We start from the raw sequence: 23390 nt of genomic DNA, 5'->3' as shown, positions 1-23390 counted from the left end.
TATCTTTTATTTTTTGTTATAGGGTATAATTCACACTTAATATCTGCAAAAAAACTTAATATTGATATAGAGCTCAGAACTAGTTAAGGGCTCAATACTGTACAATGCCAAGAAAATGTACAATCATTTGCCTTCGAATATCAAGTCACTTTCATTCTTTCCCGCATTTCGCAAAGCTCTGAAATCATACTTACTGGAGAGAGCCATATATGCGGTAAACGACATTTTTGTTGATGTCTAATCATGAACAATTTTGAATTTTAAAATTTTGATCATCTCACACACTGGTTAAAGGTCTAGTATTTAATACTTAATATTTTATAACTCTTGATTTTATGATATATAACATGATTTTATCCATTTACAGTTTTCCTTTTGTAAAATTTTCTAGACACGCCTGTGTTCTGCAATGTCCATATATGTTTTATTTGTAATTTTATGACGTAATTTTTTTTTTAATTGATTTGTATTGTGTGACATTTTTTTTTATTATTTGTATATTTGTTTTTGTGCTTTTTGTTTTGTGAATGCTTTGTCGATGAAGCTGTTTTGGCTTTTTGTGCAATAAAGCGTTGTTTTTTTTTATAATATATATTGACCGTGTCAGGCCACCTTTCAAATATTGTAAAACATTGACAATAAAAAATATTGACAATATTATTGATCGTGTGAGGGCCGCTTTAGGGTTCGTACTTTAGGTTTGATTTTACACAAAATTCCCAAGTTTTTTTATTCTAGGTGCTACACATGCCCGTCGCACTATTGCCGGACCCTGTATATGTAAGTTAAAAATCTAAGAAAAAACAACCGACTTATCGGCCAGAGATGCCGTAATGGTTTTCTCTGTCTATGATTTCTAAATTACATCAGTCGTAAATTTGAGACGATAATTTTCTCGATAGAGGAAGAAAATAACGGTACCGGGCGACTTATAAACGAGATATTACGAGAATCACACTATAGGAGAATGAAGAAGAAGAAGAATTCCGTTTTATTGAAATCAATGGCGAGGGAACAACTATTCCTTGAGAGCCGCGAAGGAATTTTCTTATGTTCAATTGAAGTATAGTGAGAGACAAAAAGACATGGAATAATAATACAAAATATACCTGGCGTTATAGCTAAAATTTTGTTTGATAGTTTTAGTAATAACTAACAAATTATAGTTTATTATTATTCGCGTATTATCTATTGATATAGATTTTAGAAGTACAATATCTAGATCGTAGTTTTTTTACATATCAATGTTTTACAATGAAAACTTCCGATGAAAAATATTTCGTCAAACCTTAAGCAACATTTTTTATTTTAAATGGACGTCCCTATTTTTTCTTATAGATTTAAATTCTCAAAAAAAAAAAATAAATATTAATATCAAACACTGAAATTGAAACATTGCAATTTGCAAAATCAGCAAAACAAAACACCAATTCACCACAATATACCTAAATACTTTTTTGCACTGAACGCGCTTTTGCACTGAACGCGCGGTTAGCTAATGCATCAGCTAATGCAACAGCAGATGATTAAAACACAAATATATTGAAGTTAGAGGTTTTTGAAAGAAGGAAATATTTTTAGGTAGCTTAAGGTAGTGTAAAAAGTATTTTAAAAAAGGTATGTGGTATTTCGAATTATAAAATTTCGAAAAATTCGTGTAATTGTCTGTAGCCTGTTACTGAATTTCATTAAAAAGTTATCACAACTCACTTTAGTTCAATTGGAAATCCACTTTTTTAAATAATTAGCAAAATATTTTTTGATATATCATGTTTATATACCGAAAATTAACCGTTTTCAAGTTATTTACGATTTAATAATTGTATTATCTTCTTCTCTGTTACCTCTTCTCTAAAGAGGTAACATAGAGAGGTAACATAGTATATGTTATCTCTGATTTTAACTAGTAATCTTTCATTATATAATTTTTAATTTAAGTTATATACGTTTCCCTAGTATATAAAGAATTTATTAGTGGCCCCCAAAATAAAACAAGAGACAGATATCAGTATACTTTTAATAATTCTTTAATTTCTTTTATTATCTATCATGGCCTATATACTAATAAATATGATCTTTTAATGACATTTTTTAAATATTACAGTAAATAATGAAAATAAATATAGAGTGATATATATTTTTGAGAAGCTTATGGTAAGCCAGATAATATAATTTTTAAATATTTATAAATATACAGGGTTTTCCATTTAAGAAAATATAACTTTAGTTCAGATCATCAAAAATATTCTTTTCGTAGAATAACGCCACTGTATTCTACGTAAAAAGTTCTACAATAAAAAGTTTTCATCTTCTCGGTACCTTTAACAACAACAGAGATACTGAGGGTATCCCAAATTGCAAAATTTTCAAGAAGACCCTGTAACCCAGAAACGAAGAGCGCTATGAAAATTTTGTTTACGGCATCTTCTGTTCGACAAAAAAGTGGGAAATGTTCATGCAAACCGCACCCTTCTATCTTCACTAATAACGGAGATACCCTATGATTTCAACTAAAATGGGACACCCTGTACATCAAGATAAATCTAGTCAGGATAGTGCATTTGTACCTATACTCAATTGTATAATAATATATCATTCAAGAACAGTTGTTTTATGTGAAGATCATTGGAAAAGATATTTGAATGTTATAATAGACATGGGTTAAAATTATATTTTTGGTATAGAAGACAAATCTGTGATACCTCCACATTTTTTGAGAATAAATCTGACTGCTTCTCTCCTTTTTCCAGTTTTGATTTGTTGCGTGATATTATTGATTTAACCTTCAGTTAGAGAAGGGTTGCCAACCGTCCTCTATTCCGGAGGATAATCGTCTTTTTGATATCACTGTCCTCTTTGCTCTCTCATATTGAAAACGTCCTCTTTTTTACATACCAAACCCAAAATCTAAAAAATATTCGTATATTGCCACAATTCTTTAATAAATTGTTAATCTGTGTTTTTCGCTACTCCCACTCGTCTGTACATAAAAAAAATGAAGAAATATTTATGTACAAGAAATTAAGTTTATAACCCGCCTTGTCCATTTTTTTAAAAAATGGCCTAATGACATATATTAATAATGGACCCTGAAATCTACATAAACACAGTCCCAAACTGCAGCAAAAGTCACCTATTCCTATATAAAATTTACTACAAATTACGTTGCTGCAGCAAAATCTTATCCACTGATATTATTGTCATTATTGTTGCAAATCCCGCATTTTTTCATAGGCTTTTTACACAAGTATAATATTACTATTGACGACTTATCCATTTCAAATCCTTACCTAATTTTAATAAAATAGCATATCTAATAAATCAAGTTAGAATGCAAATATCTTGCTATAGCAAAACCCTCAATATGCATTATACTGCAACAAAACCCGCCTTATCCGAATTATTTTTGTGTTTTTTTTCTTTTTAAAAATTAAATATGAATTTTTATTTTCTTGAAAAACGATATACGAAACAATGATTGCACTCAATGGACACTTCTTTTTTTCTAAAATAACGCTTCAAACATTTGCTAAAACAGTTTTTGCATATTTTCTCGAACATTTTTGGGATAAGAGGAGTTTTCCAGCTACACACCTTAAATATTTTTAAGAAAGTAAGAAACATTATCAATCGCATACCGTTAACATAACTTTTTGATAAATTTTAGACATTTAGGCGAGGTTTCAAAAAATGTTTCGCCTGGGCCCCTTTTTTACTCTCTCATTCTTTATTTTTTATTTTGTTGGCAACCATGAGTTCTTAGCTCTTCTATTAATGGAAGTCACGTAGTGTTTGTGAAAGACAAGGACAAGGCAACAAATGCCATCTTTTGAAAATGGCATTTGTTGAAAAAGTTCTATATAGAAACAATGTCATTTTCATAACTCTAGCAATAGGTGAGGTACTTTATCAGGACTCAGGCCACAGGCTAGGAAGCATGTTGCCCAACGATAATTATACCCTTGTCTATATATAATATAGTCTGACAATGAGGGGTATTGTGAGCTGCTGCCACCATGCAGCCTTTTTTTGAACCTTAAACATGAATGAAAATCGCCAAGAATTTTACCCCTCAATTAAAATGGTGGGAGATGGGCGGATCTAGGTTTAATAGTATATTTCTGTATATTTTTAACTTTCTTTTCTAAATCCGAGTTCCGAGTTTTTAACCTTGGTCGGGCTCAAATTTTATTTCCATGTAAAAAATATATAAAGAAGCAATTTTTGATAGATAAATTTTTATTTTTATATTATTATATCTTTAAATAAAATTTTGAGCTAACTTCCAAACAGATACACAAGAAAGAATGTTTTCAATAAAATGAAATTAAATTGTACAGAATTTTTTTTTCAATATTGAAGATTATTTTTTATCTATTAATCCTTGTATATGAATACAAGATATTAATTAAATTAGATCTGTATTAGAAACATAAAAAATAAGAATTATTTAATTATACCTCTGATTATACGCATTGAAAATAGTTTTAGTTTTCCTGAAGATTTTTTCTACATATTTTAATAGGTGTAATCAATGGAAAAAAATATTGTTTTTTTAATTTTGAATGGTATTTTTATTGTAAATATGAACAAAAGACCATATTTATCTATATAAACAAAAGAAAACAATTTGGAAAATTTGCCTACAGTATGTCCCCCAAGTTTTCTCTAAAACAGTGTGGAAATTTGACAAAGAATAGGTAAACGGGATTAACCATTTAGACAAGCAAAATCTTTTTATGAAAAATGCATTTTTTTAAATGTTAATTAAAAAGTGCTTCTGTAAAGACAATCCAGGGATATACTGTATATTAGATACTTCGATAATGGTTCAATAAGGTTTATAGGGAAAGGAAGAACGACTGGAAAATTGGGGATAAACTGCAAGTATTTTTTTCTATGGGATTTTTGTATGAACTAAAGATCATAATGATAGTTAGTGTATGAACTCGTAAGTTGTTTTTTTGTTGTAAGAATTTATAATATGTTTTAAACTCAATTATTAATTAATAAAGATTTATTCTGAAGTTTACAATTAAGAATAAGTCGCCAAAATTGCTAATATTTATTTCTTGTGTAGATACACTGTATTTTTTTTTTATAAAACTTTAGGAGGTTTAAAATTCTATTTATTCACTAGGGTTGCGATATATGTATGTATGTATATTTTTTCTTTGTGATGTTCATTGTGAAATTATTTTTCATTAAAAATATTTTTTCAAGAGACTAAGACAAACAGAAAAAATTGAACAAATTGAAATACTAAAATCTATTACTCCATCAATTTGGTTCATAAACTTGTTGTAGTAAGTATTAGTAGGTACGTAGGTATTATATTTATGTGTTTAAATCAAGTAAAATTTAGATGAATTTAGATATCGGTATCTTCTCTTAGATTTAGAATGAGTTTAAACTTGCAAAGAAAACATTTTCAATAAGACTATGTAGTTTTATTATTTAATTTTATTTTTTTCCTAACCAATTGTGTATATCAAGCATACCTTATACCGTATGATCGAAAAAAAACGGCGCGTCCAGTTGGCTTGGAAATGACGATCGATTACTTTTCCCATATAATTTTACATATAAAATGACAGCGATCTTCATTTCATAGCCATCGCTGACGCCGTTTTTATTCGATCATACGGTATCTTTGTAGAACAAAAACCTGCTTCTTTAACTTATCATCATAAAAAATAAGGCTTCCTTCGTTCCAACACACACAAACCAAGTTTCTAGTTAATCATTAATTTATCACTAGAAAACAATTACATATCACATTTTTTGCACTGATAACCACTGTCAAATCACTATTTAATGTTAGCTGTCAGTCTCTTAAGACTTCGGCTGCAAATGCACTAATGGATGTGCATGAGCACATTAGTCCACTTTTTTATTTAATATTGCATAGAGTAGATCTTCCATTGTCTTAAGTCCCATCCACTGTCTGATGTTACGAAGCCATGACATCCTCTCTTTCCCTTAATCTTTCCTTCGATGATCAACTGAAGGAATTGGTATCTATTGTTACGTATCACGTAACCCCATCCTCTGTTAATACACTTGTATGCATAATACCGGCAACTTTTTAGGAACATCCGGGTTTGTAGTCCTAATTTTTGGGGCATCTAGTGGATTCAATCAGCATGTCCAGCTTGAAATCATTCATAGTTGACTGGTTGGTATATTTTCTAGCTTGCTGCTTCTAGCAATATATTTTGATATTGTATGCACTAATTTAACTGTTAGGTCACTAATTCTATGACAATGGCAATCGTGTTAACCTTAAAACAGAACATAATTGATATTAAAAAACGATAAATACGATCAAAAACATACATAGATTTATATCGAAGAAATGTTATAATTTTTGCTACAGTAGATTACAGTACTTACCAGTCCTATTATTTTCGGTAGTTCCACAATAGTTCTGAACGCAATATATGCCTGGAAAATCAATATTGGCCTAGGAATTTCTGAATTTCCCTTTTATTTTCAGATTTTGATTGTTTGTTTTGAAGTATCGCGTGAGGTTAGGTTTCATCTTTCATCAACAACAGTTTGCGCGCGCTCCTTTTTCGTTCAAAATTTGTTCGATTGTTTATCGTCTCTATTTTCTTAATTATGCAGTCGAATTATTCTTTTTGGTAATAAATGGAATGTTGGGAATTTTGTTATTACTCTGATTTAAATATTCAGCCCAGAATTTTTTTTAGATACTCATTGTTTTTAAGAAAGACTCTAACATGACCCCAACTAACGGAAAGTAAAATCATTCCTAATAAGGAAACTCTAGTAATCGACCAATTAGAGAGTGAGAAATCCCACCTTTCCTAAAAATTCGAAATCGTAGCGTAGGGGAATACGAAAACTTCTGAGGAGCCCTCGCCACCTGGTGAACAGAGCCCCAAAGCATCCGATCATTGTATATCTATATCATCTATAATCAAGGATTATACTAAATACTAATAATCGGCATTACTTTTACGAAACTAATGTTAAAATGCTTAGAGGCCCAGCTTCGTCAAAACGTTGATATTTAGAGAAATGGACATCTAGAAATCTCCATCATATTAAATATTAATTCTTGGCAAGTTCAAGGCAAGTTTGTAAAATCTAGTGATGCGCTCATGCAAGCTTAAGACCAAAACTCCCTTAGTCTTTTAAACAGTCTGTGCACTATTTTAGTAGATTCTTACTAGAGACAATTTCCACATTGAAAATAGGTATTTAATCAGTTTATAGAAAATGAAACTTTACAGGAAGAGACAATGAATATTTTTATTTTTCAATGCCCTTTCAATAAGCAATTCAATAAGCACAAGCGGTAAGCACTAAGTTCTGTGATATTTTCAAATAAAAATAATGAATAAAATCTAGTTAAGGAATTACATGTTGAAGTTTGTTTATCTAATATTGAATTGAAATATGATTAAAAATACGATATGGGCATCTTTTAACCGGCCAGCACAAGACACGAAAAACATTAGACGATCAAATCTATTTTTCTAAGGCTCCTTGATTAAAAATTAGTGTTTTTAACATACCCATGACACTCTAGATTGAAATTTAAAATACGATTTTTTTAAAGCGAACATGTCAAAAGTTGACATATGATATGTCATTCTATTTAGAGTGTTATATTCTATCGGTAAAGTAAAAAAAATACCGAGGGTACCATTTAAAAATCGAAAGTTGTGGTCATTTCCGATAAAACAGGAAATGACCGAAAACAATTGAATACGTTAATCAGTCCTAATTTATGTCATATATTAACGTACCAAATCTCGTTTATTTATCTGAAAAATAAAAAAGTTATAGGGGTGAGTTAAAGTTGGGGGATGGAACCTTCGGTGTTACAACAGCCTACTATAAAACACTAATTCAGCACAATACACCAAAAACACTTTACTTTTACACTGAACGCGCGTTTCGCTAACCATGTTAGCATCATCAGCAGAAAAATTGGGTGTGAACTTTAGGGGTGATAAAAACTTGTAACTTTTAAACTTGTAAATTAATAATTAATTGTAACACCAAAGTTTCCAACCCCAACAGTAATCTTCGATGGCTTCACGGTCTTCGGAACTGAATATTTATAGTTAGTTATTATACATATAGTAATAGTATTAGGTCATTAGGAGCAGATTTTTGGTTTCTTAAATCACGGAAAGCCAATTCAGTTAAACCTAGTTTTATTAAATCGATATCCAAAGTTTTAATCATCTGCTGATGATGCTAACATGGTTGTGTATTGTGCTAAATTAGTGTTTTATTTTGAGGAGTAGAGTTTTTATTAAATTCTTAAAAAAACACTCTGTCTACGCGATATCTGTTAAGTATTTACAGTTAACCAAAGAAAGCTTCACTATTACATTTACGCGACCTTCACAAGATAATCCAAATCGGTTGCGATACTTCTTCGAAACAAATTTCAAAATAAAAACGTCCGTACATGTATATGACCCAGCCCGAAACAATTTAAAAAAAAATACTTTCTTCGGTAATCCTTACAACCGGACACTAGACTGAATACCAATAGTCTAATTATTATTCCGACGGCAAGGAACAAAATCTAGTTGCAATCAAATTTCGTACAGTCCGACCCGATTACACTATGTTAATTAGAGATGTTGGTACTTATTTTATTTTATAATTCGATGAGGTGGTCCCCTTCCCAATTTAAATTTTGGGGTATAAATAATTCGGGTTGTTGGTGGGTAGGTATCAGACTTCGTTTAGCAGTCAGCCAAAGCCAACCTTAAGCAAAATGGTTTCTCAAACTTTGGTAAGTCTCTTGTTATATTATTTATGTATCTGGAGCATGTGTTCGTATGTGGTATTTTCAAAATAATTCCTTAAAAACTTATTTTATTTTGAAAATTTTTAAAAAATATATTTTTTGGCTTAAATTTAGAGAACTACTGGATTTTTTTCTGGGTTTTCTTTCTTGACATTTTTCTTCGCGAAAATAAAACCTCATTGAAGTGTTTCTGGGGTCAAAATATACAACCCTTAAAAATATTTGCACTTATTTAAGACTCACCCTATCGAGTATTTTCAAGTATTATTTAATTAAATTAATCACAATTTTTTTTAATCTCAATTGAAAATTTTATTATCAATATTTGATGTCTCTCAAGAGTGAACATAAAACTATCTAGAATAAGTACTACTCCAATACCAAAAATATTTCAAATAGAGTTATTATAATTAATACAACGTTTAGATAGCATAATTCAAAAATGTAACATTTAAACTCATATTTATATTAGTGTAGGTATTGCATTTGTTAGTTTTTTATAATTTTACCTCATCAGGAATCTTGAAAAATTGATGAAAAAAAATCACATAAAATTAATAGACTGCAGACGGCAATAATATGAGAAAAAAAATGATATAAAGGTATACAGGGTGAGTCTTAAATAAGTGCAAATATTTTCAGGGCATCTCAATAAAAGAAACATATTTTCTCTTTGCCGTTTTTCAACAATATTTTACTTTGAAAATTTCAAAATTGATTGATTTTTCGCTTAAATTTTGAATACCACTATATTTTTCTGGGTTTTGTTGCTTGTAAATTTAACCTACTACTATGTTGCCATATTATAAAGATATTATGTTTTTTAATTAAAAATTAAAAATATTTTCTAATTTTTTTTCAAGAAATTCTAAATTTTCAATTTTCTTGCCAAAAAAACGTTATAGACGTGTTTTCTGGGGTCAAGATATACTACCCCTAAAAATATTTGCACTTATTTAAGACTCACCCTGTATAAATATTAAGAGAATCATGTATCTCTCTATGTAACCTGTCGCTGCTATAAAAACAATCTTCACTTTTCTTGGAACATTACCACTAAACCAAAAATATAACAAATGAAGCATTTTATTTGATGCCTTTATAGAGTAAATCAGAATATGAACTCTTTTCTAGAATCTCTATTTTTAGAAGTTTTTACAGAAAAAAAAAACATAATAAGCAATTTTTTCCATATTTCGTGTCTAGTATTTTGTCTGCAGGAGTGTGGAAGTTTGGGAAAGAATAAGATCGACAAAATTACTATTCAAAATATGTAAACGTGAACTTTTACAAATAAAGCTTTATAAATATGCTATAGTTACTAAATGAGGTAATACGTTTTATCTTAAATATAACTTTATCTGAAGCAATGATGTTTCAGGTCTATAGATACAATCTACGTCCTAGTTTTAGTATAAATATTGAAGCTATTTAGTTTTTATATTGTAAATTTTTTTTTTTAATATTTTAACTTTGTACTCACTAAACTAACATAAAACTATTCAAACTCGTATGATCTTCGTTTTTTGAAGATCATCGTAAATAGCGAACATGAATTAGACATTTTGCTTCCTCTTTTTGACATATCTTCTTTCTACTAATAGAAAAAATAGAGCATTTTGTAACTAAACACAAGTTTTCTAGTGACTTTAGAGTTTTAGTTGATGTTTCAGTAAACACAACTCGAGGCAACTTGTTAAATCTTATTATATTTTGGATATTTAACAATAAAATATGACGCTCGTTTTAAATTTACTTTGTCTCCACTAATTTTCACGTACTGTACAAACATAAATTTCTGGGTTAGGTATATCATATATGTACTCATCTGACCAATTAAGGTATATGACGTATATTATTCAAAATTACAGATAAATAAATTTAATTTATTTATTTTTTTATTTTTAGTTCGTTGCTTTCTTCGCTTCAGTAGCCGTTTCCTGCTGCTTGGGAGGCGTCGCAGTCCCAGCAGCCATTCCCGCCGCCTACTCCGTTCCCTACGCCTCATCCTACAGCGCCAGCGTAGTCAACCACGCCGTAGCAGCCCCGGTTGCCGTAGCAGCCCCTGCAAGATTAGCCACACCATTGGCCGCCCCAGTTGCAGCTCCTCTGATCGCTAAAGCCGCACCCTTAGTTGCCGCTCCCGCACCTTACGCTGCCGCCTACGCTTCTCCCTACGCTTCTCCCTACGCTTCTCCCTACGCTTCTCCCTATGCTTCTCCCTACGCTGCAGCTTACGCCGCGCCATACGCTGCCGCTCCCTACGTAGCAGCTCCTTACGCCGCTGCGCCTTACGTGGCGGCTGCCTCACCCTACGTTGCAGCACCCGTAGCCGCTGCTGCTCCTTTTATTGCTGCCAAATAAGTATTTTGTGATCTTGTAGCTTATCTCTGTCTAATGTAAATAGTTTGTTAAATTTTTTCTATTATATGTCGTGCTAGACGCGAGGAAGGGCATTGTTTGAAGCCATGTATATAGGTTTGATGTAAATAAAGTTTGTTCTAATATATTTTGTATTTAATTGTATGCTGAATGGTTGGTTCCATAGTATATTGCCTTATCTGTGTGCAAACTTATTAATTATAGTTTTTCAACACTACTATTTTGTACTAGTTTTAGTACCGAGCAATACCTAGAAAGGAAGCACATGTGAAGCAATTTATTCTAATTTAAAGTTACAAAATTTATATTAACATTATGTGATTATTTTTTGACATTTTCATAAGCATCTGATGTGAAACAATTATTATAAAACCATTCATGTTAAAGTAATAATTATTATAATAATAGATTATTCAATATTCATCATCATCATCATCATTTTCAGCTTATTCAACCATTTCCAAATATGGTGCACCCTCTTTGTAATTGGGCCTATATTGTTTTGGTTTGGTTTGGTCTATTGTTGGCTATGCGGGCCCAAGTTATCCCTGATAATTTCCTAATATCATAGTCCCATCTCAAGTTTAAACTTTTTCTAGGTCTCTTAATTCCTCGTGGGTACCACGCTGTAATTTTTGTGGTCCATCTGTTGTCCGTCCTTCTTGCTAAGGGTCCTGCCCATTGCCACCTGAGGATCATTCCTAGTTGAGGATTGCCAACTGAGGATCATTCCTAGTATTTCCATTAGGAGCTTTTTAGCTTTAGAGTCAATTTTCTATTTGTGTATTTCTATTGTGTATTTCTTTGTTCTTAAAGTATGTATTGGCTATGAAAAGATTCTCATGATATGCGTATGGTACAAGTCTCTCTCCTTTCTCATTTCGTTCCCCAATTTTAAAGTTTTCCATTTGTTGTTCTTATTCTTTTCGTTTTCTCACCTTTGCATTGAAGTTCCCTATTATATATTTGAAATTACTATTGTTCTTGTCCAAGGCTTGGTTGATTTCATTGTAGAATTCTTCTACTTCCTCGTCCGAGTGACTAATTAAGCAATATTTTTCTGACAGTGTTAGACTTGCTACTCTATCTAAGATACATGTTATGTTCACAACTCTGTCCATTCGTTTTTGATAAGTTAGATATTCTCCTTTCCGTCTTATTTCGCTGCCATGCCAACTCTGACGCCGTTCTTTGTTTAATCATATAATATTATATTAAATTGTTAGTAATGATAGAAAATCCGTATTATTAACGTACTATACCGAAAATTCTTAAAGCTACGGATTAATCCGTAGTTCTGGCAACACTGTATCCAGTAACCACCCAGTATGTCGACTGAAAACAGAAAACTGTAAACGATTATCAGCGCGCAACGGCGCAGAGTTCAATTAAATTTCGGGCTGACGGTAACATACATACTGCCATTACTCGCTGACGAGTATTTGACACGCATCAGAAGATGGTCACGCAAGGCGTTTTCTTTCGTAAGCTCTTCTGTGACTGAAAAGCCCGATACGTGATGTTATCTGTCTACGCACTCCGGACATTCGAAAATCTCATTGCTTTGTTGCTTCTTAACTTTTTGGTTGTCGCTGTTAACTGAGTTTACAATTCTTCTCCGTTAAGTTCTATTGTGAGCTGCTTCTTCCAACTCATTCTGCCCTGATGGTAAAGCCAGCTTCATCTCGGACATATTTTGTGCCACCAAATCGCCCATAAGTTGCGCATCTTCTTATTTCTTCAATATAATATTTCGGCATTTCGTAATATCCTATCTTAGAATCTACCACAGACCACGGCCATGTATCACAGAATGACTTAAAATATAAATACATATTTAGCCGACCATACCAACAGGTATTGCAGGCTATTAATCCTTAACTGGTCCTGTAATAGATATGTATCATGAGTACGCCTTCTAAAAAGTTTAAAAAACACACAAAAAATTAAAAATAACACATTTTTATTTCATTATATATTATATCATGTATTATTGAACTAATATAGACAAAAATTGGTTCAATTAATATAAACTTTAAGAAAATACGAGGCATGTTTTTGAAGTAAGTACCGTTTTGCGATTCCGCCGCCGCAGCGCTACGGTCGGCGTTCCGCGCATGCGCGCTGGTTACCTACATCTCTTGTCTATGCACAGACGCCAGTACAGTCTGATTCTTCATTGTATACGTTGTTTATTGAGTGTTTAAGATGCCTCCGACAATCGTGAGCCCCGCCGATTGTGAAGTACGGGCTGTCATACGATTTCTTAGAGCTAAAGGCGTAAAACCGATCGATATTCATCGTGAGATCTGTGAAGTTTACGGACAAAATATTATGAGTGATGGAATGGTAAGGAAATGGGTGAGAGCATTTAAAGATGGCCGCACAAATGTGCATGATGAAGAACGGAGTGGGCGTCCTTCGGTCGTTAATGAAGATTTGGTGCAGAAAGTGGACGAAAAGCTGAAAGAAAGCAGACGCTTTACAATTTCATCATTGTGCGACTACTTTCCTCAATGTTCTCGTAGTGTTTTGTATCGCATTGTGACCGAGAACTTGAATTAGCGGAAATTGTGTTCACGTTGGGTTCCGAAAATGTTGACGGATTTGCACAAAACCCAACGTTTAGGCAGTGCATTGACTTTTCTTGAACAGTACCACAATGAAGGTGAAGATTTTTTAGACAAAATTGTTACTGGTGACGAAACATGGGTGGCCTACGTCACACCAGAATCGAAACAACAGTCCATGGAATGGCGACATTCATCATCACCCAAAACAGTGAAGTTTAAGCAAACAATTTCTGCCCGGAAAATCATGTGCACAGTTTTTTGGGACAGAAAAGGAGTATTGCTAGTGGAGTTTCTGCCTCGTAATGAGACAATCAATGCAGCATCTTATTGTGTGACATTGAACAATCTGCGCCATGCAATCCAAAACAAAAGACGTGGCAAGTTGAGTAAGGGTATTGTTTTGCTTCATGACAATGCCCGTCCACATGTGGCTAATCGGACCAAAGATCTCTTCAAATCTTTTAAATGGGAAACTCTAGATCATTCTCCATACAGCCCTGATCTGGCGCCCAGTGACTACCATTTATTCCTGCACTTGAAGAAACACCTGGGCGGTCAGCGTCTTCAAGACGATAACGAAGTCAAAACAGTTGTGATACAGTGGTTAAGCAGTCAGGCGGCAGAATTTTATGAGGAGGGTATTGAAAAACTGGTGCCACGTTATGACAAGTGCCTCAATATTCACGGAAATTATGTAGAAAAGTAGATTAAGGTACAGGCTTTCATGTAAAAATAAAATTATTGCGATATCTTTGCACGTTTTTTTTAATTCCAAAACGGTACTTACTTAAAAAACATGCCTCGTATAGTACAAAATAAAATAACATACATATAAATTTGAAAGAAATCAATTAGGTTTTCACTAAGCTCTAAAAATAAAACCAAATTATTAACAGTCATTACAATATAGAAATAAGTTTTTAATACTATATATATAAAAAATAAGTTATAAAACTGGAGTTAAAAAAAAGTTTTTAGTTACAGCATGAGGCAAAGTTCATGTTTTACAAAATGGATTCGTACATTCTAGGCATTAAAAATAATTAACTAGGACATAACATTGTCTTTAACTAGGATAAGAACATCTCCGTAGGCATGTTCTGGTTGTACAGAAATTAGAAGTATTCTACCAATTGTAAAGTGTATTTCTTATGGAATATTTGGCATTGTCAAACGCATTTGTCTGGCAGATTATCATATAGTCACTGTCACAGTCCTCATCATATCATTTTAATAGAGTTTCTTCATAACTAGAGTCTCCTAAACGCACTCTTTTCGAAGGCCCGGCCATATTTTACAAAAGTTTGTCACACACAAAATCTCACACAAACGGTCCGGCGTCGTCTGAAAGACTACGGCTTAAGTAACTTCTGCTAGAACTTCTAAAAAACTAATCCAGTTTAGGCATAAATATGGCTATCAGTTGTTGACCGAGAGGGAGAGGATTAGCTGGAACACCGATCCTGTAGGCGGTCCCAGTAACTAATGAGAATGAGTTAATTATTTGGCGTAGTCTGTCAGACGACGCCGGACCAGTTAAGGGTTAAGATTGGCAAAAAAAAAGTTTTTTTAATTTCACTCAAAATGAATTATTTGGGTCATAAATGACCTAAATACAAAATATTTTCATGGTGTCTGTCTGCCTGTCTGTCTGTTTTTCTGTTCGTCTGTAACACGATAACTCAAACACCGCTAAACCGATTTTAACCAAATTTGGCACAAAAATATTATGGCACCCGAGAATCTGTCCATTAGTTTTTGGTGGGGGTGGGGGTTGGTAAGGGTATGGGACGGGGTTAAAAATTAAAAAAAATCGTAGCTCCAAAATTACAGTAGCTAGCGAAACGCGGCTTTCAATTTAAGATTAGGAATAATATTTGCAACAAAATTTGTAATAACATCAAAATCAGTCAAAGTCGCAGTTTTTGAGATATTCCGTGTTTCCGTAGTCCGTTTTTGAGTAAAATCCGTGTGGAGAACTCCAAACTCCCATCGGACACGACCCCAGGTGGAGGATTGGGGAAATAACCGCGGACCAAAATTGGAAAAATTTCTTTACTTTGAAGCTAAAAGAACTGCCTACCAACTTTTTATTAACATATTTTAGTATGGGCGGCTATAAAATTATAAGATACAGTTACATGATGAAGATTTTAGAATAACAAAAAGATAGAAAATATAGTAAAAAAGTAGCAAATGTTATTCAAAGACATGCTATTTATCCTATGTTTATTCTAAATTGGTCATTTAGCAAGAGAAAAAAACTGCTAACGATGAAAAACCCAGGAAAACAAGGAAAAGAAAGCGCAAGGGAAAGAAAGAAATAATAGAGAGACTCGAATAGGTTTATTATACGTCCGACACACTAATATAAAGAACCGTCTTCTTTCTTCGTCCGCAAAAACATCGAATAATGACCAGCGCGAGCTTTAATATTCCCATATATCAACAATGTCGTCTATTCTACGATTTTTTACTCGGCTTTTTTGTCAAACGCCAACAAGGAAGACACGTACTACCTTAGAATCATCCGCGGCCACTGCGAACGGCACGAAAAAATCTTTATGTACGTACCCGATCGGACGAAAGCTCACTTTTTCCTCTCGGCTCGTACTTAAATAATTCATGCCACGCGATAGTACCGCTTTCGGGGCGGGTATTAGTACCATTTGGATGCGCGGTCATGTCGGTGGTCTGGTGCCAAACGTCAGCAGATTTTTTCTTTCGCGCCGCGTTCATGGGTTAGTCCTAAATAGCGGTGCCCTATAGGAATCTGGGAAATGGCTTCGGACGATAGATCAAAGCGGAGACTGGGCAAAAAACGGACGGGAACGGACTGAATGTCAATGGAAATCGATTTACCGAACGACGAAAAAACTATTGTAAAGTTTCAAGAGCTTTGCTTGCTTTTCGAACTCGTTTTACACAGTGCAACTTTACTTTGGTATGGCGACGTAAAAATAGCATTGAAATACTTACATTTCTTTACACCGTGTTATAACGTTTTTTAAAACACTACCACTGCGAACGACAGCTTTTCATCGGAGAGCAGTCGTGGATACTAGTGGAGAAAAACTAATTAACAATAAAAAACCAAAAATATGAATATTGGGCGCCATGCATGAACAGAGAAAGAAAACACAGTTGTATATTACTTAAAACTAATGACTATATTTATTTATGATGGTCTTTGATGGTAAATAACATTGTAAAATTTTAATAATTATTATAGTGGTTATATGTCAAGTAAAGTTATGTTAAAATTAATATTAAATATGCTCTATGAAAAAGACTATGGAAAAATACAATGCGTGTAAAGTTGTAGAAAATATATGAAAGGTAGCATTACTTTATTTAATTTGCTAAATTTTATACGAAATTGAATCTGAGGTGTTGCAAGCAGTAGATTCTAGAATCTCTGTTTGGTTATTGATCTGTTAAAATAGCGCAAAATAGCTATTTATGTAACTAGTACCTAAAATGATGTTTTTTAGGACGAATCATTACTGTTTGCGGACGAGGCGTTAGCCGAGTCCGAAATAGTAGATGAGTCCTAAAAAACATAATTTAGGTACGTGTTACATACACTATTTTTTGTCATACGCTTTTTACAGTTTTTTAGAACGCATATTTGCAAATTTTCCATATTTGAAATTATAATGTTTGAAAAAGTTGGCTTATAAATTCATATCTTAGTAACGAGTTTGTTTATTTCATCGCATTTTGACATGTCATTCGAAATTTGTCACAAAATCACACAAATTCATCAACAATTTTAAAATGTTCCAAAATCCCGAACATATTGCTAATAAGGCCAAAGAAATCGTGTTGGATTTACTTCCTGTGAAGTCTCGTGCCATTTACCAGAAAGAATATGATGTTTTTAATGAATGGAAAGACAAAATGGCGTATTCGTTGTAAATGAAGATGTATTGCTAAATTATTTCCACGAAAAAGTAAGTACCTAGGTACCTATTTAAAAGAGGCTTTTAAATTAAAATATTCTTAAATTACAGTCACAAACATTCAAACCATCGTCAATTTGGTCGAAATATTCCATGCTGAGAGCAGTGTTAAGTGTTAAAGAAGATATTTATATTGACAAATTTCCAAAACTTATTGCTTTTTGAAGAGGAATTCGGTTGGTTACGAGCCTAAAAAGTCTAAGGTTTTGTCCATAAAAGAGATCGGTGATTTTTTGGCCACGGCTAGTGATGAAACTTATTTACTTACTAAGGTAAGTTTGCGATAATGATTTTTAAAATATATAGATGGTTTCTTATTCCATTGTATTTGATTTTTAGGTAGCTCTTGTCATTGGCCTTTGTGGAGCATGTAGAAGAGAAGAATTGTACTCTCTACGAGTGAAGACATCATAGAAAAAGACAACAGCTGCCTTTTAGTTACCCTTGCGGATACAAAAACTAATATCAAAAGAGTGTTTCCGGTGGTGAACGAAGGGAACGTTGTCAATCCAGTTGAGTTGTATAGAAAATATGCTTGTCTTAGGCCAAAAAATGTACCACATGATTATGTCTTCATCTCTTATCGTAAAGGAAAATGCACCGTGCAACGAGTCGGCATTCATTCATTTGGGAAGATGCCATCGATTGTAGCAGCATTTTTAAAGTTGTCGAACCCAAACGAATATACAGGTCATTGTTTCCGACGTAGTTCTGCTACTCTTGCTGCAGATGCAGATGTGGATTTTACATCGCTGAAACGCCTAGGAGGTTGGAGGTAAAAATTTTAATATTTTCCGATCTTGTTCTAAACAACAATAATTATTTAGGTCGTCCACAGTGGCCGAAGGTTACATAGAAGAATCTATTGAGAAAAAGAAGAAAGTTTGCAAACTGCTAATGGGGGAAAAGAAAATCGCGACCACTTCCACGGATGTATTACCAAGTACATCATCGTTCGCATTTACTCCACCTCATCAGAAAGTAAATTTACCTGCCAATGGAGGAGTCGTTTCGATTGCAGATGCAAGTTTTCAAAATGCACAAAATTGTTCATTTCATTTTTATTTTTCCAAATAACTTAGCTTTTGATATTGTTAGTATTTAATAATTTAAAAATCAAATACAATGGAATAAGAAACCATCTATATATTTTAAAAATCATTATCGCAAACTTACCTTAGTAAGTAAATAAGTTTCATCACTAGCCGTGGCCAAAAAATCACCGATCTCTTTTATGGACAAAACCTTAGACTTTTTAGGCTCGTAACCAACCGAATTCCTCTTCAAAAAAGCAATAAGTTTTGGAAATTTGTCAATATAAATATCTTCTTTAACACTTAACACTGCTCTCAGCATGGAATATTTCGACCAAATTGACGATGGTTTGAATGTTTGTGACTGTAATTTAAGAATATTTTAATTTAAAAGCCTCTTTTAAATAGGTACCTAGGTACTTACTTTAAACAAATAACTTAGCTTTTGATATTGTTAGTATTTAATAATTTAATTATAAATATATGTATAATTTTATGTGATTTTGTGACAAATTTCGAATGACAAAATAAAACAACCAAATAACGAATTTAGACATTTTAGTCCATAAAGGTTGCCATGACGACCTTTACGGCCTAGGCCGAAAAAGAAACATTTTACGGACTGAAATGAGTCCGTAAAATAGCTGTTTTTGGGAGCGTATGACAAAAATAATATTTATAGAAAGTAATACTATTACAAGATATGTTCATAACAAAACTAAAGATCTAACCAGGTTTGTAAACAATAAATTGACATAGATATTATAATAACTACTATCAGTAAGTTATATTCGAGATATACTTTACTGTTTTAAGACTGAAAATGTTGTTGTAAATGTAAAACCAGAACTTAAAATTAAACTTAGCTGTTCGTTTTTGAGGCAATCCTGTTTCAAAGAGTAACAGCGTGAGATAGGCCTGTATCTCTGTACTGTCTCTCGGCTATACAACAGTATAGCCAACAGGCCAATACAACAATGGGGCCGGGATGAGGACACCATGAACCAATACAGCCGGAACTACTGACTAGGTTTAGAAATAGGAATGAAGCAGCATGGAGCTTAAGCTACATCCATACTGTGGCAATCTAAACATAGGATAAACTATCCGTACATGGGAACTACGCCCCTATATAAAACATCCGTCCATAGGAAAACTACCCGTATATAGGGCATCTAACCATAGGACCCTAAAAATACGAAACTCGTGTTTAAAACCTACCAAGGTATAATAAACACAATAAACCTACCTCGAATTACTTCCGAAGGCTTAACAATAAACAAGGCAACTGTCCTTTCTTCCATTTGGCATTCTGGAGGACAACAGCAAAAGAACACCAACGTGCCAGCAAAATACAAATACGAGCTAAGTTGGGCTAATCGAAAACTCTACCCTAAAAATACTCAGTAATAATAACGAATCTAAAAAAGATAATACCTCATCTTTACCTGTTGCTTTGAAATAGCAGCCGATTCAAATTATACAGCAATATTTAAATAATTACCATTTCTAAAAGCCAGGTTGCTGATGCGACAGAGCGGCAAAACAAAAAGTTAGGTTATATTGCCGAGAGCAGAACCTTGAAGCGATGTTGACAGCCCTCCACAGAAGCAGTGAAACGATAACAGAGTTGTCGACTTGAGAACGTTAGAGCTAAACGTTAGAGCAAACGCCAAGCATTTCAAATAAGTTATCGGGCCTGAACGATACGGAATCCGGTGACGATACGCCAGACATCATATATCATATATAAATAAGACATGTAACGAACTAAAAACGTAACAGTGTACAACTGTGAACTTAGAAAACTGATACACACGGGACAGTATTTAAGATTTCAGTCGAACGTCATTCTGAAGGAAATCAAAAAATTAAATAATATATGCCTATTTAATTTCTTAGGCACTTTATTTACTCGCTTGCTTCGTTGAATTGCCTGAATTAATTTTTGCTTTTGGTCAAATTGGTGTGAAAAAGCTGAGAAGTTATAAAAAGTTGTTCCGTGAGAGTTGTATTCAATGATATTGCGCCTAACAATCGCTCCTCTGTCACTTCTCCTGAATGACCCTCTTTTCATGTTAATTTTTCAAAAAAAAAAATTCTTAAAACACAATGCGATGCTCAATTCGGGTTCTATTTCCCTCAATTTTTACTACACGAAACAGAGTTACATTACCCAATTTTCGTGCATGAGAAATTTACAATTTCAATAACTGCACTAGTAAAAACCAAAATACTTAAATACTAGCGTGTACCCGCCACTTCGTTCGCTTCGAATTAATCATTTGTAATTATGATGATGAAGCAAAGCAAGAATTTCCATTAACATACAAACTGGATAAAATTTTCTCAATTTTATGTCAGCATGGAAAAAAACAATATGGCAATATTATTATATAACTTGGTAATATTTGAGGGGTAGTTTCATCTCGTTGAAATTTGACTTTCGAAAAATCCGTTTGCCAAAAATATGCTTTTTACGTCAAGCAGTTTAAGCAGAATCGTGGGTAATCAATTACCCAACTTTTTGGAATACCCTGTATGATTTTTTAAAACATTTCAAAATATGTAAAAAAAAACAAAATAAATTATGCGTGTCCAAGCGTTTTCCCGAAAGACTAACTGTGTTTTAAATAACAAATATTGTAATATTTCAGGGGCCTTTTCACCCTCTTGGAATTTAAGATCCGAGAAACCCCTCCTTATCGAACCTCTACACCCCACAGTCAATTCGTTTGCCAGAATCGTGATTACTCAATGGTCATATTTTATGAAACACCCTGTATAAATTTTAAAATATCTTAAAATATGTAAAACAACAAAATAAAATATGTATACGTGTTTAAGAGTTTTTCCGAAAAACTCACCGGTTTTTAAATAAAACATATTCTAATATTTGAGGGGTGGTTTTACCCCTTTAAAATTCAAGTTTCAAAAAAACTCTTCTTATCGAACCTCTACACCCTAAAGTCAATCCGTTTTCCAAAAGTCAGCTTTTTACGTAAAGCGCTTTAAGCAGGATCGTGATTAATCAATGACCAGATTTTTCGAAACACCCTGTATACATTTTTAAAAAATCTTAAAATATGTAAAAAAACAAAATAAAATATACCTGTTTAAGCGTTTTTCTGGAAACTAGACCGTTTTTTAAATAAAAAATATTTTAATATTTGAGAGGTGGTTTCACCCCCTTGGAACTGGAATTTCGAAAAATCCCTTCTTATCGAACCTCTACAGCCTAGAATCAACCTGTATGCCAAAATTGAGCTTCTTACCTTGAGTGGTTTGAGCAGGATCGTGATTAATCAGTGAGTCAGTCACTTAAGGATTTTATATATTAGCCTTGTATATGAATTTTTAAAGTAGCTCAACCTAAGACGTTTATGGATGTAAAGCACCAGATGGCGGGGCGTATTTCACAGTTTTTTACTAGAGAAAAATATTTTTTGTTACTCTGAATTTTGAAGCGGCCAATAAAAACAGAGAAAATAAAAATCGATAATTTTCGGACTGTGCCAATTGGTTACTAATCGACCAGATACTTTTTGTCTATTAGATATGCTATAAAAGCTGGTAATTATACAATTCGACCATTGTAAATACCCGACAAATTCCGCAAGGCCGACGAGGTCGATGTTTTTCACTGATAAGAAAAAAAAATGTTTGTTTAGATAATTTTCGAGATATTTTTTCTTTCTGAATGCACATTTTAAAGTATTTTATATTCTTTGTCCGCTTGATCTATTATACTGGTCGCACGTATCGAAGTTTTATTTCTTGTAGTTTTAAAATATTTTCTTGTTTCTTTGTAGTTGTAATGTAAAATTAGATTAATTTATTAAGTTTGATTATAATGTTTAGTGTAGACTACCAGAAGAAATTTAGTAGTGTTTTTATATTTTATTTTGAAGTTAAGTAGTAGGTGAAGGGGTAATTTGGTTAATTTTTCTTTATGTTTGATTAATTAATAAGTTTGATAATTTGTTTAGTGTAGAATACAAGAAGTAGTTTGTGTAGTGTTCTTGTAAGAGATTATATTCATTTATTTTGTAGTTGAGTAGAAGGTGAAGGTATTTGGGTATTTTTTTCTTTTTGTTTTTCTTCTAATAATTATTGTAGTAGTTCTTTTAAATATTGTGATAGATACATTATAATCTTCCTTCTACTTTTCTGGTAGTTGAATATACGAAAAAAATCTGATCAAATTTATTTTAAATGAAATTAATCTAGTCTTATTAATTAATCAAATTAAACTAGTCAAATAATATTAATTGCAATCAATTATTAAAAAATATTAATTATTTTGGAAAATAACTTTTGAAATGGAGTATTATTGATAAAATTTAGCCAATTTTTTTTACCCAGTAGCGTATTTCAATATGATCTTATCATTTATCACTGTATAATAACTTTGTTGTGGCAGACAAATATACCAGTTAGTTTCAAAATATTATTTTTTTTCAAACGTCACAAAAGTATTAATTTTGCGACGTGATTGACAATATAAAAAAGTCATTTTAATGCCTAGGCATAAAAGTAAAGCACTTTTACGCCTAAGCATAAAAGTATGAAAATATATTATTAAAATGACATAAGTCTCAAATTCAACGAGCCGTAACCATAGTTTCTCGAT

At 32.6% G+C, this 23390-nt stretch overlaps 1 protein-coding gene across 1 annotated transcript; it reads left to right on the top strand.

Moving 5' to 3' along the window:
* Window positions 1-8712: 8712 nt before the first annotated feature.
* LOC115885988 (cuticle protein 16.5-like) lies at window positions 8713-11312 on the top strand. The gene is made up of 2 exons (XM_030905022.1): window positions 8713-8788; window positions 10712-11312. Exons 1-2 carry the CDS (start codon window positions 8771-8773, stop codon window positions 11165-11167), a joined length of 474 nt encoding a protein of 157 aa, XP_030760882.1. The 5' UTR covers window positions 8713-8770; the 3' UTR covers window positions 11168-11312.
* Window positions 11313-23390: the final 12078 nt, after the last annotated feature.

Source organism: Sitophilus oryzae, unplaced genomic scaffold, assembly GCF_002938485.1.
Source record: "Sitophilus oryzae breed Bouriz unplaced genomic scaffold, Soryzae_2.0 scaffold_465_pilon_pilon, whole genome shotgun sequence".
Lineage (NCBI taxonomy): Eukaryota > Metazoa > Arthropoda > Insecta > Coleoptera > Curculionidae > Sitophilus > Sitophilus oryzae.
This window is presented reverse-complemented; position numbering and strand designations above follow the sequence as displayed.